Consider the following 20,882-nt stretch of genomic DNA (forward strand, 5'->3'; position numbering starts at 1 on the left):
CTGCGCATGCGCAGAACCCGCCTGCGCCCCTCTCCTTCCCGCCCCTCCCGTCACGTGACGCGGCGCCGGGTAGGGCACGGCGGGGCGGCCGTTGGGGAGGGGGGGGCGCGCGCGGCGGGCGGCCGTTGGGCCGGTAACGGTCGGTAACGGTCGTTAAGGGGGCTGAGGGGAGGCTCCCCGCGGGGCTGCGGGTTCGTCCTCGCCCTCAGGCTGCTCGCCGGGTACCGCGGGGGTCACAGCCAGGGGACCCGGTCCGTGAGGGCACGGCCGGGGCTCGTTGTGAGGGGTTCCGGGGTTTGACAGCCGCGGGGTGACCGCCGCAAACGGGTTTAGTGGGGTTTGTAGGGCTGGGAAGGGATCGGCGGTGGGATCAGCCAAATCTGAGGGAGAGCTGCTGCTCGAGAGTCAAGGGTTTAGGGCACTCCCCCTCTTTTTTTTTTTTTTTTAACTTATTTATTAATATATATATTTTTTAACGCGTAGAACTACACGTATTTATATCCTAAACGAACAGCTGTCAAAACAGGGCTAGCTGTAATGGCCTGCCAACCCTAGCAGCACAACGATTAAGTCAAACTAAGGATGTAAATCAAGCAGTTGAGAATCTTCCTGTTGGATTTTAAAGGCAGGCCGCGTGTTGGACCAGCAGGTGTCGCCGTGCTTGGCAGCAGTGAATCCCAGAAGAGGTTTTGAAGGGTGTAAGATGCTTTACAAAAGAAAAAAAAATGATTTAATCTCCGTTCTCAGTTCTGGGCCTCCAAAGCAAAATATTGGAGTTTTTTCTGTGATGATATATTTAAAGTCCCAGCTATCGGAATAAACTGCTTACATAAAAATGTCCTCTTTCAAACTTCACTTTTAATTAGTGTGATAGAGTGAAAAGCTTGAAAAAAGGAATCAGAAAGCATGTAGAAGCCTGAAAAAGGAGATAAGCAAGCTGCAGTACCTAAATAATTCTAGGTCATAAGCTGATCTCGTGGATTTGAGTAACTCAGTGCTTTCTGAGCAGGGTTTACAAACTGAACGTGCTGATCTCAATTGAGGGATGTGATTTCTTCATGAGATGTGTACTTTGTCCCGATAGACTACTTGAAGAATGGTAGTACATGTTACCAATACCTTTTCTACATTTGCACGTAGACGCTACGGAAATACTTTGTTCAACAAAGTATTTTTGCCGCAGCACACACTGTGTGCTGCGGCAAAAACTTTTTCCAGCAGTTTTGCCTGCTGGTGGTGGAAGAGTTTTTAATAATTCTGCTTTGAGAAGTCACAAGCTGCTGTGTAATTAAATGCTAAGAAGCTATTACGAATTACAGACAGGAAGTATTTCTTATGCTTGAAGTGGGCATTTTAAGCAGTTACAGTAAATGTATTCTGTTTCTGAGCAGCCTCATTTACCAAAGCTCTGCCTCCCATTTGTACGAGATTACAAACAGGACAAATTGCCCAGTGACCAGCCATGCAGCTGCCTGTGAAAGCCTGGCGTATAGGCCTGATTAGTTAAACAAGCTGGATCATTGCCATTTAAAGGGATTCAAAAGGAGAAACAAACAGTTTGAAAATAAATTACATGCTTTAAAAGAATGCGGGAAAAGGGGATTTAAATGGAAGTAACGGATCAAGAATGTTTTAAAGAAACAAGGGACAGCTTCATAGAGCCAGTATGATAACTTGCTAGGTGAGGGTAACATGATGGAGAATTATGCTAATCTGTTCTAGGAAAAACGAGGGCAGATTTACAAGCAATGGGAAATGTCTTTGGGCTCAGTGTGAACCTTTTCCTACACTTGATGAGTGAAGGATATTTCCGACTTGTTTTGGAAATTGTACGTCAGCTCATATTTCTCTGTCAACACTCCGTTTTGGTACGCAGCTCTGAAATGCACGCTGTGTCTCCACAGGAGTGCGCGCTAAGTCTCCTCGAGCCGCTTAACTGTTTAGAGGTGTAAGTATTTTGTAGGGTGTATGATTTGCTGCGTTGGCGTGTATTTCTACATCAGCCCCTTAACCAGGAAATAGGAGACGTGTATGTGTTTTTAACCCATAAGCGGTTTTATTTAATGTTTATAAATGTCTGTTAGAAAATAAATTCTGGCTGGAAAAAGGTAATACGTTTCCAGTGTTTGTCCAATCTTTTTTTTTCAAACACAAATACTGTGCGAGCACTTAGAATGACAGACACGTTGGCCGGGGGGACTGCTGGGTGTCACCTGGTCAAAGTCCTGCTGGGTGCCAGCACGGGATTAGGCCAGCCCCAGGTGCAGACCTTCACGCTTCAGTTCATGAGGTTTCTGTCGCCCAGTTTCTCAGTGTCCCTGGGAAGGGACACCGTCCCTGTAACTTGGTATCACCCCCAGGTTTGCTGGTGGTCCATTCTGTCACCATCAGCCAAGCTCTCGATGTAGGTAACAACATCAAGTGGCCACTGAGCCTCAGGTTCCTAATGGCTGTGGTGTGGGAGGTGGTGTCAGAAACCCCAAGGAAGTCAAAGCACGTTGTGTCCACTGCCGTCCCCTGGCTGCCCCAGCACACGTCATCACAAGGAGACGGCCTGCTTTGTCAAACTGGACTTGCCCTTGGTACATCCCCGTTGAATCGCCCTGATTTCTTTCCCGGCTTTCACACAGGTTCCCAAAGGGCGAGCTCTGAGCAGTTTTCCGGTGACACAGGCGGTACTGACTGGACACGGACACTGCTGCTTGCCTCTTAAAGATGGCCACGCACCTGTCCTAGTCAGGTGAGGACTTTCCCTGTTAACTGTGGCCTTTCACAGATGACAGGCGGGGTCTCACAAGCATGTCTTCTATGTCTCATGGTGCCCTTGACTATATCCTGCCGGGCTTTGTGCATTTGGATACATCCAGCTCCCCTAAGCAGTCCCTGAAACTGTTGCTGCCCCACTCTTACCTGTCCTCTGTCCCAAACACTACCGGTACAAGCAGAGGTCTGGCGGCAGGCTCTGCCTGTGAGGACGGAGGTGAAAACAGGGGGGTCTTCATCATTTTGTGCATCATTTGTGACTGGGTTGCCTTCCTGTTCTATTCACAGATGCAGTTTCACTTCTTTATTATACTTTTGTATTTCTAAAATTCCTTCTTGCTGCCTTGTACATCTGTTGCTAATTTTAGCTCCAGCTGAGCTTTGGCCTTCCTGATTTCCTGGAAGTAAAGGGTGAGGGCAAGCAGTGTCAAACAGTGGGTATTTCACTTAACAATTATTTATATGGATTTTTCAGGAGCTGGAGATTCTGAAGACGGCTCGGCCATCATGGCTCATGCCACTATTCACATGGGTGTGACTATTCCTCGGCTCCTGAGAGGTGCTAGAAGAATTTGTCCTGCGCATTCCACACTGATGGTGTTGAGGCACTCTGCTTTCTGTTACTGCACAGCGAATGGGTAGGTTATCCATCTACAAATGCTTTTTTTTTTTTTTTTTTTTTTAAGGAGAACGTCACGATAACACTTCAAAATGAAGCTGATAAGTTATTACAGACCTGTAAATACTTAGCTAGCTTCTGATTATATTTTTCTATTTAATTCCTGCTTAGACTTATGTCTTCTGAAATGTAGGCTGGATTACACAGGCAAATCATTGTGTTAACAGAAATTCCTGTCAGTGAGGGACAGTAGTAGTTGTCAAAATGACAATTTGTTTGCTTTGTGTTGCAGCACACTAAAATCAAAAAGGAAAATGGATCATCTAGAGAGAACAGCAAGCAATTTTCGCCAGGAGGTTAGTGTTCTGTTCTTTGGGGTGTTAGAAACTTTTTTTGTCTCATGTGAAGAAATTGGATAATTGGTTTTGATTCTTAGGATTCCCTTTCTCTTCTACTAGAGTATATTTCACTTTTTTCCCCTCATTTTTCATATTTTATATTGTTGTAAAATGGGTGGATTTTGTCGTGAATGGATGAAATATAACAAGGAATAAAAAGTGTCAATATGCATAATTGTTCACTTCATGTTAGACAAGAAATTTAATTCTAATCAAATACAGACTATAATAGGTAATGAAAGCACACCTATGTCCGCCATTTATACATATGCTTCTCCACACTGACAGTGTTGAGGCACTCTGCTTTCTGTTACTGCACAGCAAATGGGTAGGTGCAGAGAACTGTGTAAGGTCTGAGGGCAAGAAGGAAGCTGTATGGCTTAGGTGGAAGAGCAGAGCTCAGTTCTGCTAACACATTCTCAGCATGTTAGAGGATTATGTTGTTTCTTTTTTTAAAAATGCTTGATTTATATTTTGTTACTTTTCTTCTGACCACTTTAAAATCAGTTTATTTTAAATCCTTCACTTGGTTTGAAATTCTGTGTAATCAGCAGTTTGCTGCTCTCGGCCTGTATTGCCTTATTTGGCCAGCGCAATCCTTTAGAAAGATTAAAGAATTATAGGTCTGTGTTGTGTTAACGTACATGCCACACTGTGTCACCTGCTGAAGTGTGGTAATGTGAAGGGCAAGGGCAAGAAGAAGTGCCTGACACTTTCTTGAAATACAATGGCAAAGTCTAGGGGCTTCCTCTCTTACTGCTCCCTTGCTCAGGGCTGATCGGATACAGTTGTGATGGTCCGAAATACTGGCTGAACATCCTTGGTCACCCTGGCAAATTTCATTTTTATAATAACTTTATCCTGATTATGAGTTATGTTTCCAGTGCCCTGTCAGATGCATTGACCAAAGAACAAATTAGGGAGTGCTCAAAAGAGTAAAGAAGAGAAGAAAGAAGATTCAAACTTAAAGACCATTTACTGCACTTAGAGTTTCCCCGTTAAAACAGCCATTTAAGTATTTGACATTTTGTCTTGTTAATGTAGAATGATCACTTTTCCCATTTAATGCTATCTGTTAACATGGAAAGGAAACGTATGCTACTTTATTTTAAATTGGCAAATGTCCTGCTGTTTTGTGGGACAGCGGATGTGTTCAGATGTTGCTTTATGAAGAAATTAATTTCCTGCCGTGTGTTTCAAATTAACACAGTTTCTTTTCCTCCTTTTCCCTTTCCTCTGCTATTTAGTCTTACACAAATAAGAAATGATAAAGTCGTGGTGGCATTACTGGTATTTACTTATTATTTTATTATTTTATTTGTCATTAGCTTTTTCTAATAGGGTTATGGTATTGGCCTGTTTGGACAATATGTGGGGTACTACTTCTGTTGTAGAGATAAAAAAATTGATAATTATAAGTCAGAAATACCCAAAGAAGAAGGGCAGGGAGGGGATGATAATCTATGTTGCGCTTACAGGCATCAAAGAGTTTAAAGTCATGTGGTGCAGTCCTCCCCAAGTGATTCTGTCACTAGATCTGCTTTTCATTTAGAAATGCACTATTTTTCATTATTTGTATTTGGTCTTTTGTTGTTGCGTTTGCTTGGTTGGTTTTTAACTCTTTAGAAGTGGTATCAGATAAACAACTATGACTTGTGCATCCCCTTCCATCTGGTTGCAAAATAAAAACTCTTACATTAGCCAGTAATGAACGCTTGTGTCTCAGTTTCCCTGTGTTCACAGGTGACACACATGGTCAAATGGGTACGTGTGTAAATAGAGTAATGCAAGGCTCTTTTTTTTTTTTTTTTTTTTTTTTTTTTTTACTTCAGTAAAACTAGATGTAGATCCCAAATTCTGACAGTGACTTCAACAGTAGCTGATATTTTGCAAGTTTCCTTTGTCAGTCTTCACATCAGAGATCTTTTTATTTCATTGCTGGAAAGATACAGGTTTGCTTTGTGCAGGTGTCAAGAGAATCTGAAAAGTGGTAGTTGGCAGCTGCTTCTCTGTAGCTGAAGTAAAACAAGCTGCTACGCAATCTTAGATGAACCCTGACAAAAGTGACAGACGTGGTGGTCTATAAGTAGAAAACCATTTCTCTGTTCACTCTGTAGGCCAATGGCTTCTTGTTTCTCTATCACAGTGCAAAAATGTTGGTGCTTTAGGTAATTAACTATTGCAGGTAATGGGAAGTGATAGATATCTCCTATACAGATCCTGAACTACTTTCCCTGCAGATACTGTTGACATAACTTATTTACAGTGACTTATCTTCCTTTTGGTAGGTAATTTCACAAGCCAAAGTGTGTGGAATCACCAATGAATCGGACACAGTCAAAAGACTCCGTTTGGCTATTGCAAATAAAGATTTTACTTTCAAAGCAGGACAGTGGTAAGATTTTTCGATATTTAAGGGGGAAATTACTAGCAGAAGCCCACTATAACAAATGGTAAATGGCCTCTGATAATTGTGCCTTGGAAAAATGCAGTAGTTTATATAAGAGGATGTTTTATTATTCAGGGCTGAGAAAGTGTTGGTATTTTTTAAAAAGCCATTATTAAATATGTTAATATTAATTTTAAATGTTCGGTCTGATTGTTTCATTATTTGTCTCCGGTTTATATGTGCTACAAGATTTCTTCAAGAGAACTTTAGAATCAAATTGTTTAGTTGGAAGGGACTTGCAAAGATCTTTGATTCCAACTGCCTTTGAAGTACCCTGCACTTTATTCTGCAAGTTGTCTTTACAGCTTTTATTTACTAGTCATTCTTACAGTGGAGCAGGGACTGCTGCTGCTTTGCAAGTTATTTATTTTTTAACTGTATAATTAAATCAGAATTGCCTGGTATCTTTTATTCTCCCTCCACCCAAAGCTTCCTCTTTGAAAGGAAGAGCCTGTTAAGTCAGTTTCATACAGAACTATGTATCTGCAAACTTGAAAATAATGTGGAATTATTAAGTCTTTAAAATTAGCTGCCTGTTTAAGCAACCTTGCAGTGCTTTTGTTGTTCTCCATCTCCCCCCCTCCCCTCCCAGAACATACTGGATTTTCATGTTTGTCTTCCATTCTTATTAAAAATGCTTTCGCTTCATCAATGTTTTTCTCTCTTAATTTAAAACTATGAGCAGTTGCTTTTGGCACCGGTCATTTAAATGGTTCTTAAACTTTTTATTGGCTTAGGCCATCTGAAAGTGGTTTTGCTGGAATCAAAGTATAGCTGTGAGGGTATTAACAGCATATGTTACTCTTGTAGTGTTAATATGCTGGCTTTTAAATTTAGAACCAGAACACAAGATGTTGATTGCAATAATTTGTATTTGTGGAGTAATTTGCTGCAGTTTTTGCACATGTGCAGTGACTCATATTAAATTCTTGCTTGCCAGTACTCAGAAAGTGCATTTACCCTCCAAAAATGCTGTAGCAATTATCCTGCTGAAAACTGAAAGCTTTAATTATAATTACTCTTTTTCATTTTCTTCTTCCTTTAAAGTGTTCTAATGCTATTGTAAGGGATACAACAAGTTTTCTATACTTGTAGCTATAAACCGTGGTAACATTTTTTGATGAGCCATACAAAATACCAGACCACAATTTCCTGAGTAGAAAAGGCTAACTTGTTAGAATTCGCTGTAGATGTTACAGCCAACGATTATCACTAAAAAATATAGGTATTTTTGAAAGTGTTTTAATCACCCAGTTTTTCAGAAGCAAAGCTTAATTTGTTTTTCAAGCATGCTGGTAGACGTTGGTCTCCATCTGACTTCAAGTAATAACGAAAAGACTTCTTGTTATCTGTTTTGATTTCCTAAAACATGTGGTGAGGTATGTGCGTGTTATAAATAACCTACAAGAAGTAGCTTTATGGTTTTGTTTCTAATCTCCAGCAACCATTAGCGACTGCTATTGGTTGTTCTTTTCTTAAACGTTTGGCTTAGTAAACGTTTAGCCTGTAAAATGAAGGAAATGAAAAACAGCCCTAAGGTCTTCTCTGAGTTGCATCTTTTTCAGCCTCTCCTTTTTGTGAGGCTGTAATGCTGTGTTTTTTTTCTCTTTTCTCTACAGTTCCTTTCACCGAAGCTGTCACAGATAGTATTTCTTCTGTCCTCTTACACTCCCTACGCACAGCTGAGACGTGTCATCAGAAATACAAGCTAGTCCACAAATTATAGTATCCTAGGCACTGAAATCTTTCATCATGATGTAATTGGGAAAGAAATACATAGAAGGAAAAGCACACCTGCATTAGTACTATAGAAGGGAAGAACTACCTTCAGTTTAGGCTTTACAGCAATGTTTGGTTTTGTATCTAAGTTTCTCCACCAGGCATGACGAATTTCTCCCTTTATAGGTCAAGGAGAACATTATAACTTGAATGTAAATTGTTACTTTACAGCATAAATGTCATTTCTTATTCATCCCGTTAATCTAAATAGTGAGATTATTTTCCACCAGAGGGTGGTAAAGAGCTTTAGTAGCTTATTGAGGTGTTCTTTGATGTGATACGCGCTGCAACACGAGAATCGTCCTTCCTCATCTCTAGATCCTTACTGTCAGGGATGCTTAGCCCCAGTCGGTGGGCCTGCAGAAGCTGAGGACAGCGAAATTAGTGAAGTGACTGATTTTGCAGATCAGCCAGCCTTCGCAAGTTTTGTTGTTTGTTTGCCTTTCATGTGCAGTCAAATACTTCTGTAAGTCAACAAGTTTATTAGCATAAAGTAGGAAATTGTTTCACTATATTATTGTGCACTGTGCACTTTGTGCATACTGCAGGAGAAAAAGAATATTTTTCTTTGAAGGCCGAAGCTTTGTAGGGAGCAACCAGGCAAGATTTTCTATTCAGTAGTAAATCATTCAAAGTACTTCTCTCCCCCCTCAAGATTCTGAAGCCTCCATGAAGAATACAGCCTTTCTGTTTAAAGACAACATGCAGTGGAAACTGGTCTACATTTCATGTTGCATTCCCACTTCACTAATACTGAGCCAGCTCAATTGAGGCTTGAATTGCGTAATCACGATGAAGTACTTGGCACTGCTTACCAGCGTGGCTGTTCCCTAAGCGGAGCAGCACAATTGGCTTTGAATATTAGTTTTATTTTGAAATACAAGGATATTGTTATGTGCTGTAGAAAATTGAAGGATTTAAAGATTTGGCAACCCGGAGGAGTTTAAATGTTAGTTCACACACTGACGTAAAACTTTTTCAGATGCTATTTGAGCATAGAAGCCTTAGGTTTATGAAAATGAATTACAGCTTAATGACTTGCCTTCCGTATTCTCTAATCGCTGGTGTTGCAAACGGTTGGCCATATGTTACCTGCTCGTGTGTAGAAACAACTGATGCATGGTTTACTTTTGCTTGAAAGAAATTGTTACTTATTCCAGTCCTAATTTCTACCAACCAGAAAAAAAGATATCTGTCACCAGAGGGCACTGCAGCTCAATAGGTAAAGCAATGCTGTTTATTCTAGTAGCTGACTGTGTACATAAAGAATTTTTATTTTTTTTTTTAATTCAAATATTTCATCTTCCAAAGAAAAGAAAAATGTTTATTCAAAACCCTCAAATTTCTCCCAAATGAGTTTCCCACCCTTCCTTTGTTTCAAAATCGAAGAGAGCAACAAAGGCACTGAAAAGAGTGGAATTTAAGCTACTCCGTCAGGCCATATCGTGTTTTGGCTTTGTTTTAATATGCAATTAATTTATTTAAACAGTTATCATTCTAGTCTGTTGTAAGACATTGCATCTAACGCTCAAGGCAGAACAGTTAAAGACCTGCTGGTATAATAATGATGATGACGTGTTTCCAGATGACAATAAATCTAAGAAAATGGTGTTACTCAAGATTAGGTCTACTTATTGGAAAAGTTATGTTGTGGAAGTGAAGATGTCTTTGTAAAGGTTGGGTAGTAGAAATAAAGCCAGCACTTCTGTTTTGCCTACCTTTTTCCATGTTTTGGTTTTGTTTGTTTGTTTGCTTGTTTTAATTTTTGGTTCTCATCACTTTTTAGGGTTGATTTCTTTATTCCTGGAGTATCTGTAGTTGGAGGATTCTCAATGTGTTCAAGCCCTGGTCTGTTGGAACGAGAAGGAATATTAGAACTGGCAGTTAAGTACACTGCTCATCCTCCTGCTCACTGGATTCACACTGAGGTAAACGAGATTAGCTGTTGATTGTGACATTTAGCATTAGTTTTTCATTTTCTTTTTCTCAGTTGGGGAGGGTGGGAGTGTTAGACTACTTCTTATATTTACTGAAAAACACCTGTTGACTTGTTTGAGCATTTTTAATACAATATAAATGTTAAAACCTTTATTCGGTGAGAAACTGAAATAGGATACTGATACGGTAATTTAGTTATTGTGATCATTTTAGGGAACTTGTGTTTGGTAGGCTTAATGATACTGCAATCTTCATCACAGGGTTCTTGCTCCTTTGTAATTTATGCAGTGCGATCCAGCATTTCTATAGCGTTCTTTTAAATATGCAGTATTTTTGTAGTATTGACATAATCTAAAACTTGATTTGTTTCCTATATTAAATGTGAGGTCTGGCATTGGCCTCCTGCAATGTTTTGTCCATCTGTTTATCCTGTTGAGTAAGAAGTGTACTAGCACTACTGCTGGTCTTGTTTCATTGATGATCCGTCTTAGCAACTTCTGTGCTTTTCAGTGCTCTGTCCTATTTGCTATTTCCTGTCTGGTATTTAAATTGCTTAAATGCGGCCGCAGGATTTAAATTGACAGATTCTTTCAGGTTTACAAATACCACAGTAGTGTTCCTCGTACAACAGATACAGTAAAGATTAATGCAACTTCACTAGAGTTGAAAACATCCAAAGTGATGCTCACCTAGTACTTAATCCAGTACTAGGCCATCCACAATATTTCAGCTGGTGCCGTATCAACTCATCTCCACCAGAACTTACCCAAAATAACCTTTTTGAGGTGTTCTGTACAAAGTGTAGTGGGCATACCAGCAAGACCATGTAGTACTTAAAAGAGAATTGCCTGTTGTTTTGGTAATGCTCTTTAGAGAGAACGAGAGCCTAAATTCACAATATCCAGTCTCTGAAGACTGTCTTTTAGGATTTTTGATGTCATAATTCAGTTTGCTGCTGATGAATGTTCTGGTTGAATTTATAGGAAAAGCTTTAGTGAAAAGGTAAGCTAGTTCACCCGTGGTGCTGAAGAAAAACCTGTAGGGCGTGTATTGACTCTTCTACCTAAACAAAAGTGCATGCTTTTTCCTTAAGAAAGAAAAATAAAAAATCAACCTAGAGTTTGAAAAAGTTGCATATCGGGAGAAAAAAATCTGGTACTTAATTGTTTAAAAGTTACTTATAAAGGAAGTTAATATCTCAGGGTAAAAGATGTCATGGGACCAGTACAGGTTCAGAGGCATTTAATTTTTAATATTTCTGAATATAAAATCAATAATTTCAATACAGTGTACCCTATAGCTTTTGGAAAATATAGCCTTTTATTTTAGAATAATGCGTGTGTAATGCATTGCTTTGCTTCTCTAAGGCAGTTTAGATCAGACAGGAATGAGATTGTTGCACTCTAAAAATGCTTATTTCCACAAAGAATATCATACCCAATTTCTTTGGAGGAAGTGCTTTTTTCTGTGAATGATTCACTTCTAATGTTTCAACTTTTCTTTTTCTCTCTTTTTTCCTGCCTCATTTTGTTTACCTCTCCTTTTTATTTTTAAAACCCTGTATATTGTCTGAAACGAGTGCTGTTTTCTGCTGCTGTTCGTTCTGTTAACTTACAGGGAGATGTGGGAGAATTCACCTGGCTCCTCTGTACTGCATTCTCACTCTTCATATAGAGAAGCAGTACCAGTTTACCACAAAGATACTTAGCCACATGTTTTATTTTTTGTACTTTTGTTTTCTATGTTTGGCAAATTTCTGAAAGAAATTATTTTTTTCCGTACAGAGATTTTCCCCCTTTTCTTCTGCAACACTGAAGCTGCAAATGCAGAAGTGGTCCTGCAGGAGATGGTGTGGCTACTGACGTCACTTCTGGGTCATTTCTTATTTTTTGGAATGGGAAAGAAAAACCTTGAGTCTGTGCAGCTCATTCTGACTTGCTATGAGGCCTCACAGCAAGGCCTTTTTTGACATGAGACTGGGATTGCGTATAATTGTGATCCTTGCATGTTAACCTCGGGTTTTCACAGCCAAATACTGCTGTTGAAAAACCGTCAGGTGAATCATTCCTCTTACGTGGGTGGGAAGGGGGAGTCACCATCCTGCCTCAGCAGAAGACTGAAACTTCTGAAAGTAGAACTTGATCTCTAGAGACACTGTAACAGATGACTTCAGCTAACTGGAAACTGCATTTATTTTAAAATATGTTAGTTTTCCCTCATTGGTCATTAAGAATAAAAAGCCGAAGTTCAGCAAGTCTTGTGATGGTGAGGTACAAGAAGAATAATTTCAGCTTTTGCTTTTGGTTTTGAAATTAAATATCTTCTTTTCCATCCTAGTGTACTGTTGACTCAGAAGTGGCTCTGCGAGTGGGAGGTGATTTCTTCTTTGATCCTCAGCCTGGTGACTCCCCTGTAAAACTAGTGCTGATAGCAGGGGGTGTTGGAATTAACCCATTGTTTTCTATACTGCTGCATGTAGCAGATCTTCATGGATACCAAGAGGGTAAAGGAAACGAATACAAAATGGGAACGGTGAAGCTGTACTACAGTGCAAAAAATACAAAGGAACTCTTATTTAAGGTAAATAACAACTAAAAAAAATAGAACTCAGCTATTCAGCTATTAGTGTGCGTATCATTCCGTTGCCAAATTACAGAGAACTCCTCTGTGCAGGACACCATACAAACAGAGGCCAAATCACTTCCTCCCTCAAATCCCATGTGCGTTTTAATTACTTACACTGGTGTACAAATTTTGGATGCTGTAACATATACCTGCTTTCATCGACTTCCCTGATCAATCGATTAGCCCTGCATGTCTACGGTGTGCTGTAATCTTGTAAGAGCATCACAGCATAGCAGAGATTCCACGTACGGTAACATATCTGTGTACAGACACACTAATAGTATGCATACTGCTATATATCGTGATAGCACAACCACGTAATTGCAGAACAGATTGAATTGAACGTAAAGACTAGCAAGAGCAATTATATCAAAAGGAAACACTTTCCAAACTCATAGGGAACCTTTGTTGATACGACATTAGTAGTTACTGGGTGAATGAATGAAGGATTTTATAAGCAGGTCCCATAAAACTGCTTCTAGCAGTACTTCATCAGCATTTCCTTAGCACTTTAAGATCAGTTATCTCGCACTTGGCCATTAAGGGTTACTGACAGTGTTTTTATGGTCATGTCAGCACAGCTTCTGTAATGAAGCATCCCTAATGATTTAGGTTTCTTTGAAGAACTGAAAGCTTTTGATTGCAAGATCAAGGTGAAAATTTATGATGACTCCTGAAATTGTATATAGGATCCATCATGAGTTTTTCCTCTGCACTCCTACCTTATTTCGAGACCCGAAGATGTTTGCTTTCTTGAAGAGGCATTTGTTTGTTGTTAGAAGCAGCATAACAAACTGGAACCTATCTATTCTTCCATCTGGCCCTTCTAATCTCCCATCCTGTTCTGAGCCTGCCCGCTATTTTTCAGCGCAGGAGCCAGCATTTCTTGGGTTCCGGTTCAGTAGTGTTATGACAGCAGAGCTGTATTAGAGCTTCTGGAACAGAAGAGAACACAATGATATGTTGCAATGCTTAAAATAGATCTTTCCCTTCATTTTTCATGTCCCTCCAGAGCACTTATAAGAAAATTCTTTATGTCTGTGCAGAGGATTGAGGGAATAGGATCACTAGAGTCTTTATGTTGTTGTGAGATACATCTATATAAATCGCCACGAGGAATTCCTCGGGTTTTGCTGGTGCCTTGGAGGATCTGTTTCCTGCAGCAGTGTACATTCTGTGTGGTCCTTCATCCCTTCAGCCTAGCGTGACTGGTTTGTACTGGTTAGTACTGGTTTGGGATGTGCTCTGTTTTCACAGCTATATGCACTGCTTTTGAAAATCTCTTTCTTTAAAATGGTGGAAGCAGTCAATCTTAGAATAGAACAGCATATTAACTTTGCTACTTCAGGATGCCGTTCAGCTGGGGTTTCCTCATTTCATTAGGGCTGAATGTGATCCTTATTTCTTTATTGTGGCTGGGACGCTGGGATAGGTGTTTTCCCTTAGGTCTGTATGGCTCAGCTGTCTGCTTCACTGACTTACCAGGCTGCAAAGATCCTGCTGAGCTGTTCAAATTCTCCTTCACTCAGTTAAAGCAAGCCTGTCCTCGCCCCAGGATAGCACAGGAAAGTATTTTGGTGTTGTATGCCACACGTGTGTGATACCTGCCACTACCCATGTGTCTGAATTTACAGAGTGGTAGATTTACAAGTAGGTGCTGTGAGTGACTGCAGGATTATTTCAGCAGGTTAAGTCCTGCCTTAAAACGGTTTTGGCATGCCGTCTGGGTAGGTCTTAGGACTCGGACTCCCCAGGACAGGATTTGTTCCAGAAGTGCTATGAAATTGTGCATGGTTCCATATGAAGGGGACAGAAGTTTAGAGTTGGACTCAGAACAGTGCAGGCAGGCCAGTATTAGAGGTACTTGTGCAGCAGTGTACAGCAGTGCCTTACGTGCTGCTCTGTATTCCATGTCTTTGTAGGGAATCAGAAACAGGTTTGCTGGGGAATAAAATGTCTGCCTTTTTTTTTTTTTTTTTTTTTGCTAAGCAGTCCACAGCAGTCTGTTCTTAGTAAGGAAACACGTAGCAAAATGAGCTAATTTACCTATTCACAGAAAATAAACTATTTCCAGTGTCAATTCCAGCAATGAAAATCCCAGTTGGTATAGAATCTAGACCGTAAACTAGTCTTAGTTTCAGAACTAAGTATAGCATCTGACTGACAGGGGTTTTTTGTTTGTACGTTTCTGTTGGTTTGGTTTGGTTATTGAACCAAAGCCGCTAGGTTTGTGGTGCTAACTACCACAGCTGTGAATTACTGAACTCAAAATCAGAGATTCTACTCTGGTAAAAATAGTGTTAGCATTACACTGTAGTTGGTTTTACGTGGGGGAGAAGAAATAGTAAAGGACCTAGTAATTTTACCAGATAAAGCATCTGAGACTTGAAAAAAAAAAATCTAAGGGATGATAAACACTTGCTGCATGGTGGTTTTCTTTTGTTTGTTTTAAATGGAAAACCCACATGGGAATTGTAGGAAACCTGGAAAGCACATACCTGGTTGTTAGATTCAAATCTTAGAAATTACAACCTGTTGTAAAAAAGGAGAAAAGCTCTAATAACATAGCTGGTAGTATATCCAGATTCCAGGTACAGAAACTCTGTACGTGTGCAGATCAGTTCTTTGAAGTGGAGCCCACTGAGTCCTCAGTGCTGAAAAGCAAGAGTCTTGGTCCTGGCTAATAATCACTGGGACGGTATGCGTACATCTGCTTTGATTTAATGGCCTGTGGTATAAGCAAGTGTGTTTAACATTACAGAAAAATATTCTTGGTTTGATGAATGCATTTCCTGGAAAGATCATGTGTCGTTTCCACGTTACCCAGCAGAGCTCGCAGATCTGCGAAGAGCTTCAGCCGCACGTCACAGGTAAGCACCGCGGCACCGCACAGCACCCCTTCCTCCGCGCCTAAGTCTGATTGCCTCCTTGGAGATGAAGTTTAACATAACTAGTAGCAGCGTATGTTTACATACGTAATTTAGTATTTTTAAAGTTAAAGATTTAAAATGAGATGCGAGCTAAACCCAAGTAATTTCAGTGTACATATTATGCTTCGGAGAAAAATTATACTTTTGCAGTTTTTGTTTGCTTTTCTACTGAACCACCTCTGTTGAATCTAAACTTCATACTGGTATTTCCCACTGAAAATTTATTCCAGAAACTAGTATTTACTTTGCTTAAGGCAGGACTGATGAAGGATAAGATGACTGTTTGCAAGAGGTACTTCATCATGTTTCCATTTCTGTTGTATTTGTCTTAGAGATACTTATCTGTTGTTTTTTTTCATCTTAATATGGGGTTTTTAGTTGCATGTAAGCCATGTTTCTGTTCAGTGACTAATATCCCATGCATTCCAAGCTGGAAGTACTGATCTAGATTCCCAGAAGCACAAATGGGTTTGGAGGCCTCAAAACTTGATACCTATTACCCTTAACTGGGCCTGACATTTTTAAGAAATGAGCGGTTAAAATGCCCCCAACCATCATTCTTTTTGATATTACTACATAAGTAAATATCTCTGTTCTCATTTCCTACTTTTTTTTTTTTCATCAGAGGGAAGAATATCTGAAAAGGATCTAGAAAAACATGTATCTAAGGATACTTTATGGTACATCTGTGGTCCACCTCCAATGATAGAATCTATATCCAAACTACTGTCCAACATTGGTGTTCCTACAAACTGTGTTTTCTTTGAGAAATGGTGGTAGTGAAGAGAAAATAATTTGTTTTCAGTGTTTTTTGATGTAGTAAAATGTACAGAAAACGGACTTTGAATTACTTGGGAGATTTCACTTCATAAATGAAGCTGTCTTCAATCATGATGGTGTTCTTTTAATTTAACAATAATACAACTGTAATACAGTGCTGCTGCTTTTGGAAAAAAAAAAAAAGTGATTTTATATTAAAGACATTAACTGTTCTGGTTTGTGGATGATTTGTGTATTTCTTATGGTAGCAGCATATTTTGACTCTATGCACTTGTTTTACTAGTGACATTTTAAAAGACTGTGTCCAATTCCATAATTGTAGAGAACTGATTGTGCAGCAGTGCCCAATCAGTTTATAATAAATAATAATTCAGGCCATGACTTCCGAAGCACTGCTGAACTGTTGTGCTGCTGAGTGAACACACTCCCTTCCACAGTTCCAGATATTAAAGTAATAGCTTTATAGAAGCAGAGGTACTGCACTGTGACTTCCTACACCTGGCCATTCTTGTTTAAAAATAAACAAACCCTTTCATGTGGTTTACTTAGGTCACTGTCAACTGTGTTGACAGTAGGAGACATTTTCTTCATAATTGTATTCAGACCTGCATTAAAAATACTGGTGTGTGAAAAATCTGTGAGCCCCAACAGAGCTGCACAGAGCTCTTCCTGTGAACCTGCATCCCTTTGCTGGTGCTGAGGCCACCCAGCTGGTGCTTGCAAGCGCCGTGTCCTCAAAAGCAGCAAAATCAGCAACAGCTGAGGCAGGAAATCTGCTTAATCCTGCTTCAGTGTAGAGTTTTAGAAGGTTCCAGGACATTCCCAGTTTGGTTGGGGAAAAAAAGTCTCTAGAAACCTTGCTCTTTTAAGGTGTGACTGTGCCACTAGGAGCTGAGAGCTATGCCCTTCTTGAACAAAGTTCCCCCCCTCCCCCAACTTGTAGAAAATCTCATCATAAAAATGTGGAAAATAATCATTTAAAAAGCTATAATGAGAGAGAATTAATTATCTGTGTAGACAGTTCAGGTCCTTAAGTGGTAGATTCCCAGTCTATACCGGAAGACCTCAAAATGGAACATATAAATTACTACAAATACTAAGTGATATTGGATTATTTTAAAATCTGAAACAGATGAGGCCTCCTCTTTGTTAGTGGTTCTTTTTCTTGAGCTAAATGTTTCAGGCAGTGGTCAATAGATAACGCAGCAAGTTTCCTGCCATCAACAGCCCTGTACTTTGCCTTAAAGGGAGGTTGCAAATATGCTGATCCCATCAGCTGCTTTTCAGCCTGTCACAGCACTGTTGGTGTCAAACAACTTTTCAAGGATCCCTTCCCAGTGCTTGGGAAAAAAGGCCTGTCATCAGCCCAGCTGTAGTTTTCCTCCCAAAAAATTGTTTCAGCTGAGTCTCGGCACCGTTAACCTCTTTCATCAGTCTCGGATACATTTTACAGGTTGTAGGATGCCTCCTGCCCCATCTGCATTCATCTCGTCCTCAACAAATAGACAGCTGAACGAGGAACCTCCTAGCCCTTGCTGCAGTTGCTTCTCCCCTCAGCAGTCCCTGCAGCCCAGGGGGAATGTCTCATCAGATTCCCTCCTGCTGAAATGAGGGGAAGGATTCTTACCGAGTAGCCCTATTTCAAGGAACAGTTCCCTGTTCAGTCACTCCAGAATGTAAATAGGACAGTGTGCTTGTCACGAAGAATAAAACCAAGGGGTTTTGTGTTCATGAAGATCACAACTGACAGGTCAGAGCTTGATGCTTGAAGGAAGCAGGGTTTTTCCCTAGAAAAGTGCAATAAACGGGGCTCTTGGGAAGTGCGGTGCCCTAAAATAAAAACCTGACGAGGTTCCTCTGTGTTTTACCAGTGTAATGATAAAAAGACTCTGAGAAACCTTTAAATGTCATTTTCCTTATGACTTTGAAGTTATTAAGTGTATTATAAACTGCTGTACCCTTTATTTCCCTTAATGCACACGCTTTCTTCAGCCCAAATGACATCTCTCATAAACCACTCCTCACTCGCACCAAAATGGCCACTTTACAAAAGGCATTTCAAAACCCTTTGCTGCTGTAATCATCCTCATTCCCTCTAACCTCTTTCTGTCATACCCTGTTACACTCAGACGGAGAGCTGTGGGGCAAAGACACGGCTCCCTAATCGTACGCTTGTGCAGGGGTATTAAAAACTCACCCACGTGCCCCTCTACAGCAAAAGGTGACACACACAGACACACCCCGCCGTACCAGTCACCTCTGTTACTGTGAACAAGAAGTCCTTTTCTCACCTTGAAGTTATCCTGCCAAAAGGCCCTGAACATCTTAACTCCATAGTGCATACATCGGTAATAAACGTCAGCATCCCCTGCCTCCATACATCTTTCCTGTTGACACACAAGAATATTTTGGAAGTCTCTTCTTTAATGGTCTTGCAGTGAAACATCAGTTTCACCTTAATAGCCTTTTATTGGATCCTACTCCATCATAATTGATGCAGGAAGAAAAAAAAGGAAAATTAATTAACCTATATAAACATACGCTGTACAAATAATTAAATAAATGTGATGCTACTCTAGGCTGAAGGAAACAGAAAGCAACCCCTGCTGTTCCGCAGCTACTGAGTTGGAGAAACATTCTCTTCACACTGTCAAATCGCAATATATCATTTGAGAAAATGTTTATTCTGCTCATATTTGTGCTATCAGCTAAGGGAAGACTTCAGAAGAAAAAGTAGACTAACGATTACTTCTTTGCTGAGAAGAAGTGGTAGCATGAGCTACGTGTTCATCTCCACACTTGGATTTAAACTTCGTGAGCTGGTTTGTGAGTTACCTGGTGTTACAGCTTCATTGGGCTGAATCGTTTTCGTCCTCCTGTGACATTTACTTTAGCAGTGTGCTGTGTGCTCGTCTGCTACAACGAATATGAAGCATTCCGATTGGATTTGCATTAATTAACTGGAAAATAGTGACTATTCAGTTATTACATCATTTTAGTTAGTAGGGTGCTTTTAGAGGGAATAAAAGAAAGCACTTACATTGAAAGCCTTTTCTTCCAGCCCTTCAGTGTATAGGTAAGGTACTGATTAGAGTCAGCTGCCACATTGAGCACCACAGGCACCTTTCTGCTGATGAAGGCTTTTGCGAGGATAGCCTTTTAAATCCTGAAGCACGTTTCCACTGACAGCCTTGGATACAACTCTTAATTCATAGGTGCGTTGGCATTGTTAGCCAGCACTCTTCATGCCTTTGAGGAGCGTTTATCGGCAAGAAATTAGTATCTGCTCTTCTTACGCTTTTCAGTTACAGGATGATGAAAATCCTGCATGAAAATCAGGAAGGGCTTTAGTTCTGCCCTATAATTGGCTCCCTGAGGCAAACGCACCGAGTCACAGAAACTACAGTGAAAAAGCAGGGCATCCAAACGCTCACCTCAGAAACTGAGGGTGATCTAGGAGGCAAATTAAGAAAAAAATAAAACCAACAATGTACATTGTGTATTGTTTTCTGCTTCATTTCTAGCATTTTCCATGCGTATGTGAATGCAACTGTGCGCTATTATTTCAATGAAATTGTTTGCACGTACACAGACCAATTGAAGCAATTACACAAGATGAAGCGCCAGATACAACTTCTGTGCATTTGGCCTCTCTTAAACTTCACCTAAAACTATTTTGACACCTGAACATTTTGGACTTCCAGCCCACCTTCAACCCCGCTCTCCTGACCCCCTGGTGCTGGTTTCAATATCCAACTGTATCAATTTCAATATCTGTGATTTCAAAATCAAGGGATAGTTTCAGCAATCCCTTTTCCATCCGTCGTTGAATTTAGCCAGTCCCCTGGTCCATCTTCATTCAGCCTTTACATTTCCTTAGTTGTCTGTTCCCTTTGAACTCACCCTCTCTGCCACTTGTCTCGCTCTGAGCGCCACCAGCCGGCACAGCTCCTCCTGCCAGCGTAACCCTCCTTCGAGAGGCAGCTCCTGCGACTGCTCCGCACCTGTGGGTTCTGTGGGCTCAAGGAAGCGTTAAAACCCGTGTTAAAACACCAGAGGGCCACCTGCCTGTGCTGCAGCGCCTCACAGTCACTCACCAGCCCACACAGCTGGGTGCTTGGAGGAGCTGGGGCTTTGCTGGGAGAGGTCGGTACAAGTCCTGCCCCTTCCCTGCAAGCTTGAGATCGAGGTGGTGGCTCCACAGCCAAATTTCCCTGTCAGCCTCTCCCACGCCCAGCCCCTCCACCGCTGGCCAGGTTTGCAGGTAGAGGAGTTAAGCTCTGGCCTGGCCATTCCCCTTCTCCGTTCAGGCCTTAAATAAGGTGCCGACTGCTTGCTTTCATTTCCTTGGCCCCTGTGGTGGTCTTGCTTCTTCAAGACTGAAGTGGCAAAGAAGGCCGACGGGTTAACAGATCACTGCTTTACCCCCAGGCCGCCTCTGCAGCCCTCCTCACGTTGGTGTCGTGGCCGCACGGAGAGCCAAGCTCCCACGTCTACTCAAGACAGGGGCACACACACAGCTCCAGACGGCCAAACTACCTCAGACTCCTTCAGAGTGACAAGTTTTTTAACTGAAAACCAGCAATTTTCTTGTCAAACCT

General features: G+C 40.8%; 1 protein-coding gene across 2 annotated transcripts; it reads left to right on the top strand.

Annotated features, from left to right (window-relative positions):
- Positions 1-40: 40 nt before the first annotated feature.
- OXNAD1 (oxidoreductase NAD binding domain containing 1) lies at positions 41-16,493 on the top strand. Of its 2 annotated transcripts, none has more exons than XM_082754741.1 (9): positions 41-69; positions 2,631-2,740; positions 3,239-3,401; positions 3,675-3,738; positions 6,069-6,175; positions 9,795-9,936; positions 12,284-12,526; positions 15,333-15,441; positions 16,127-16,493. In XM_082754741.1, the coding sequence occupies exons 3-9, from the start codon at positions 3,271-3,273 to the stop codon at positions 16,279-16,281; spliced, it is 951 nt and encodes a 316-aa protein (XP_082610867.1). In that variant the 5' UTR covers positions 41-69; positions 2,631-2,740; positions 3,239-3,270; the 3' UTR covers positions 16,282-16,493. The 2 variants fall into 2 exon arrangements, with proteins under 2 accessions (XP_082610867.1, XP_082610866.1); XM_082754740.1 differs by lacking the exon at positions 41-69 and adding an exon at positions 312-1,948.
- Positions 16,494-20,882: the final 4,389 nt, after the last annotated feature.

This window comes from Aythya marila, assembly GCF_965140915.1.
Source record: "Aythya marila genome assembly, chromosome: 2".
NCBI classification, from domain to species: Eukaryota; Metazoa; Chordata; class Aves; order Anseriformes; family Anatidae; genus Aythya; species Aythya marila.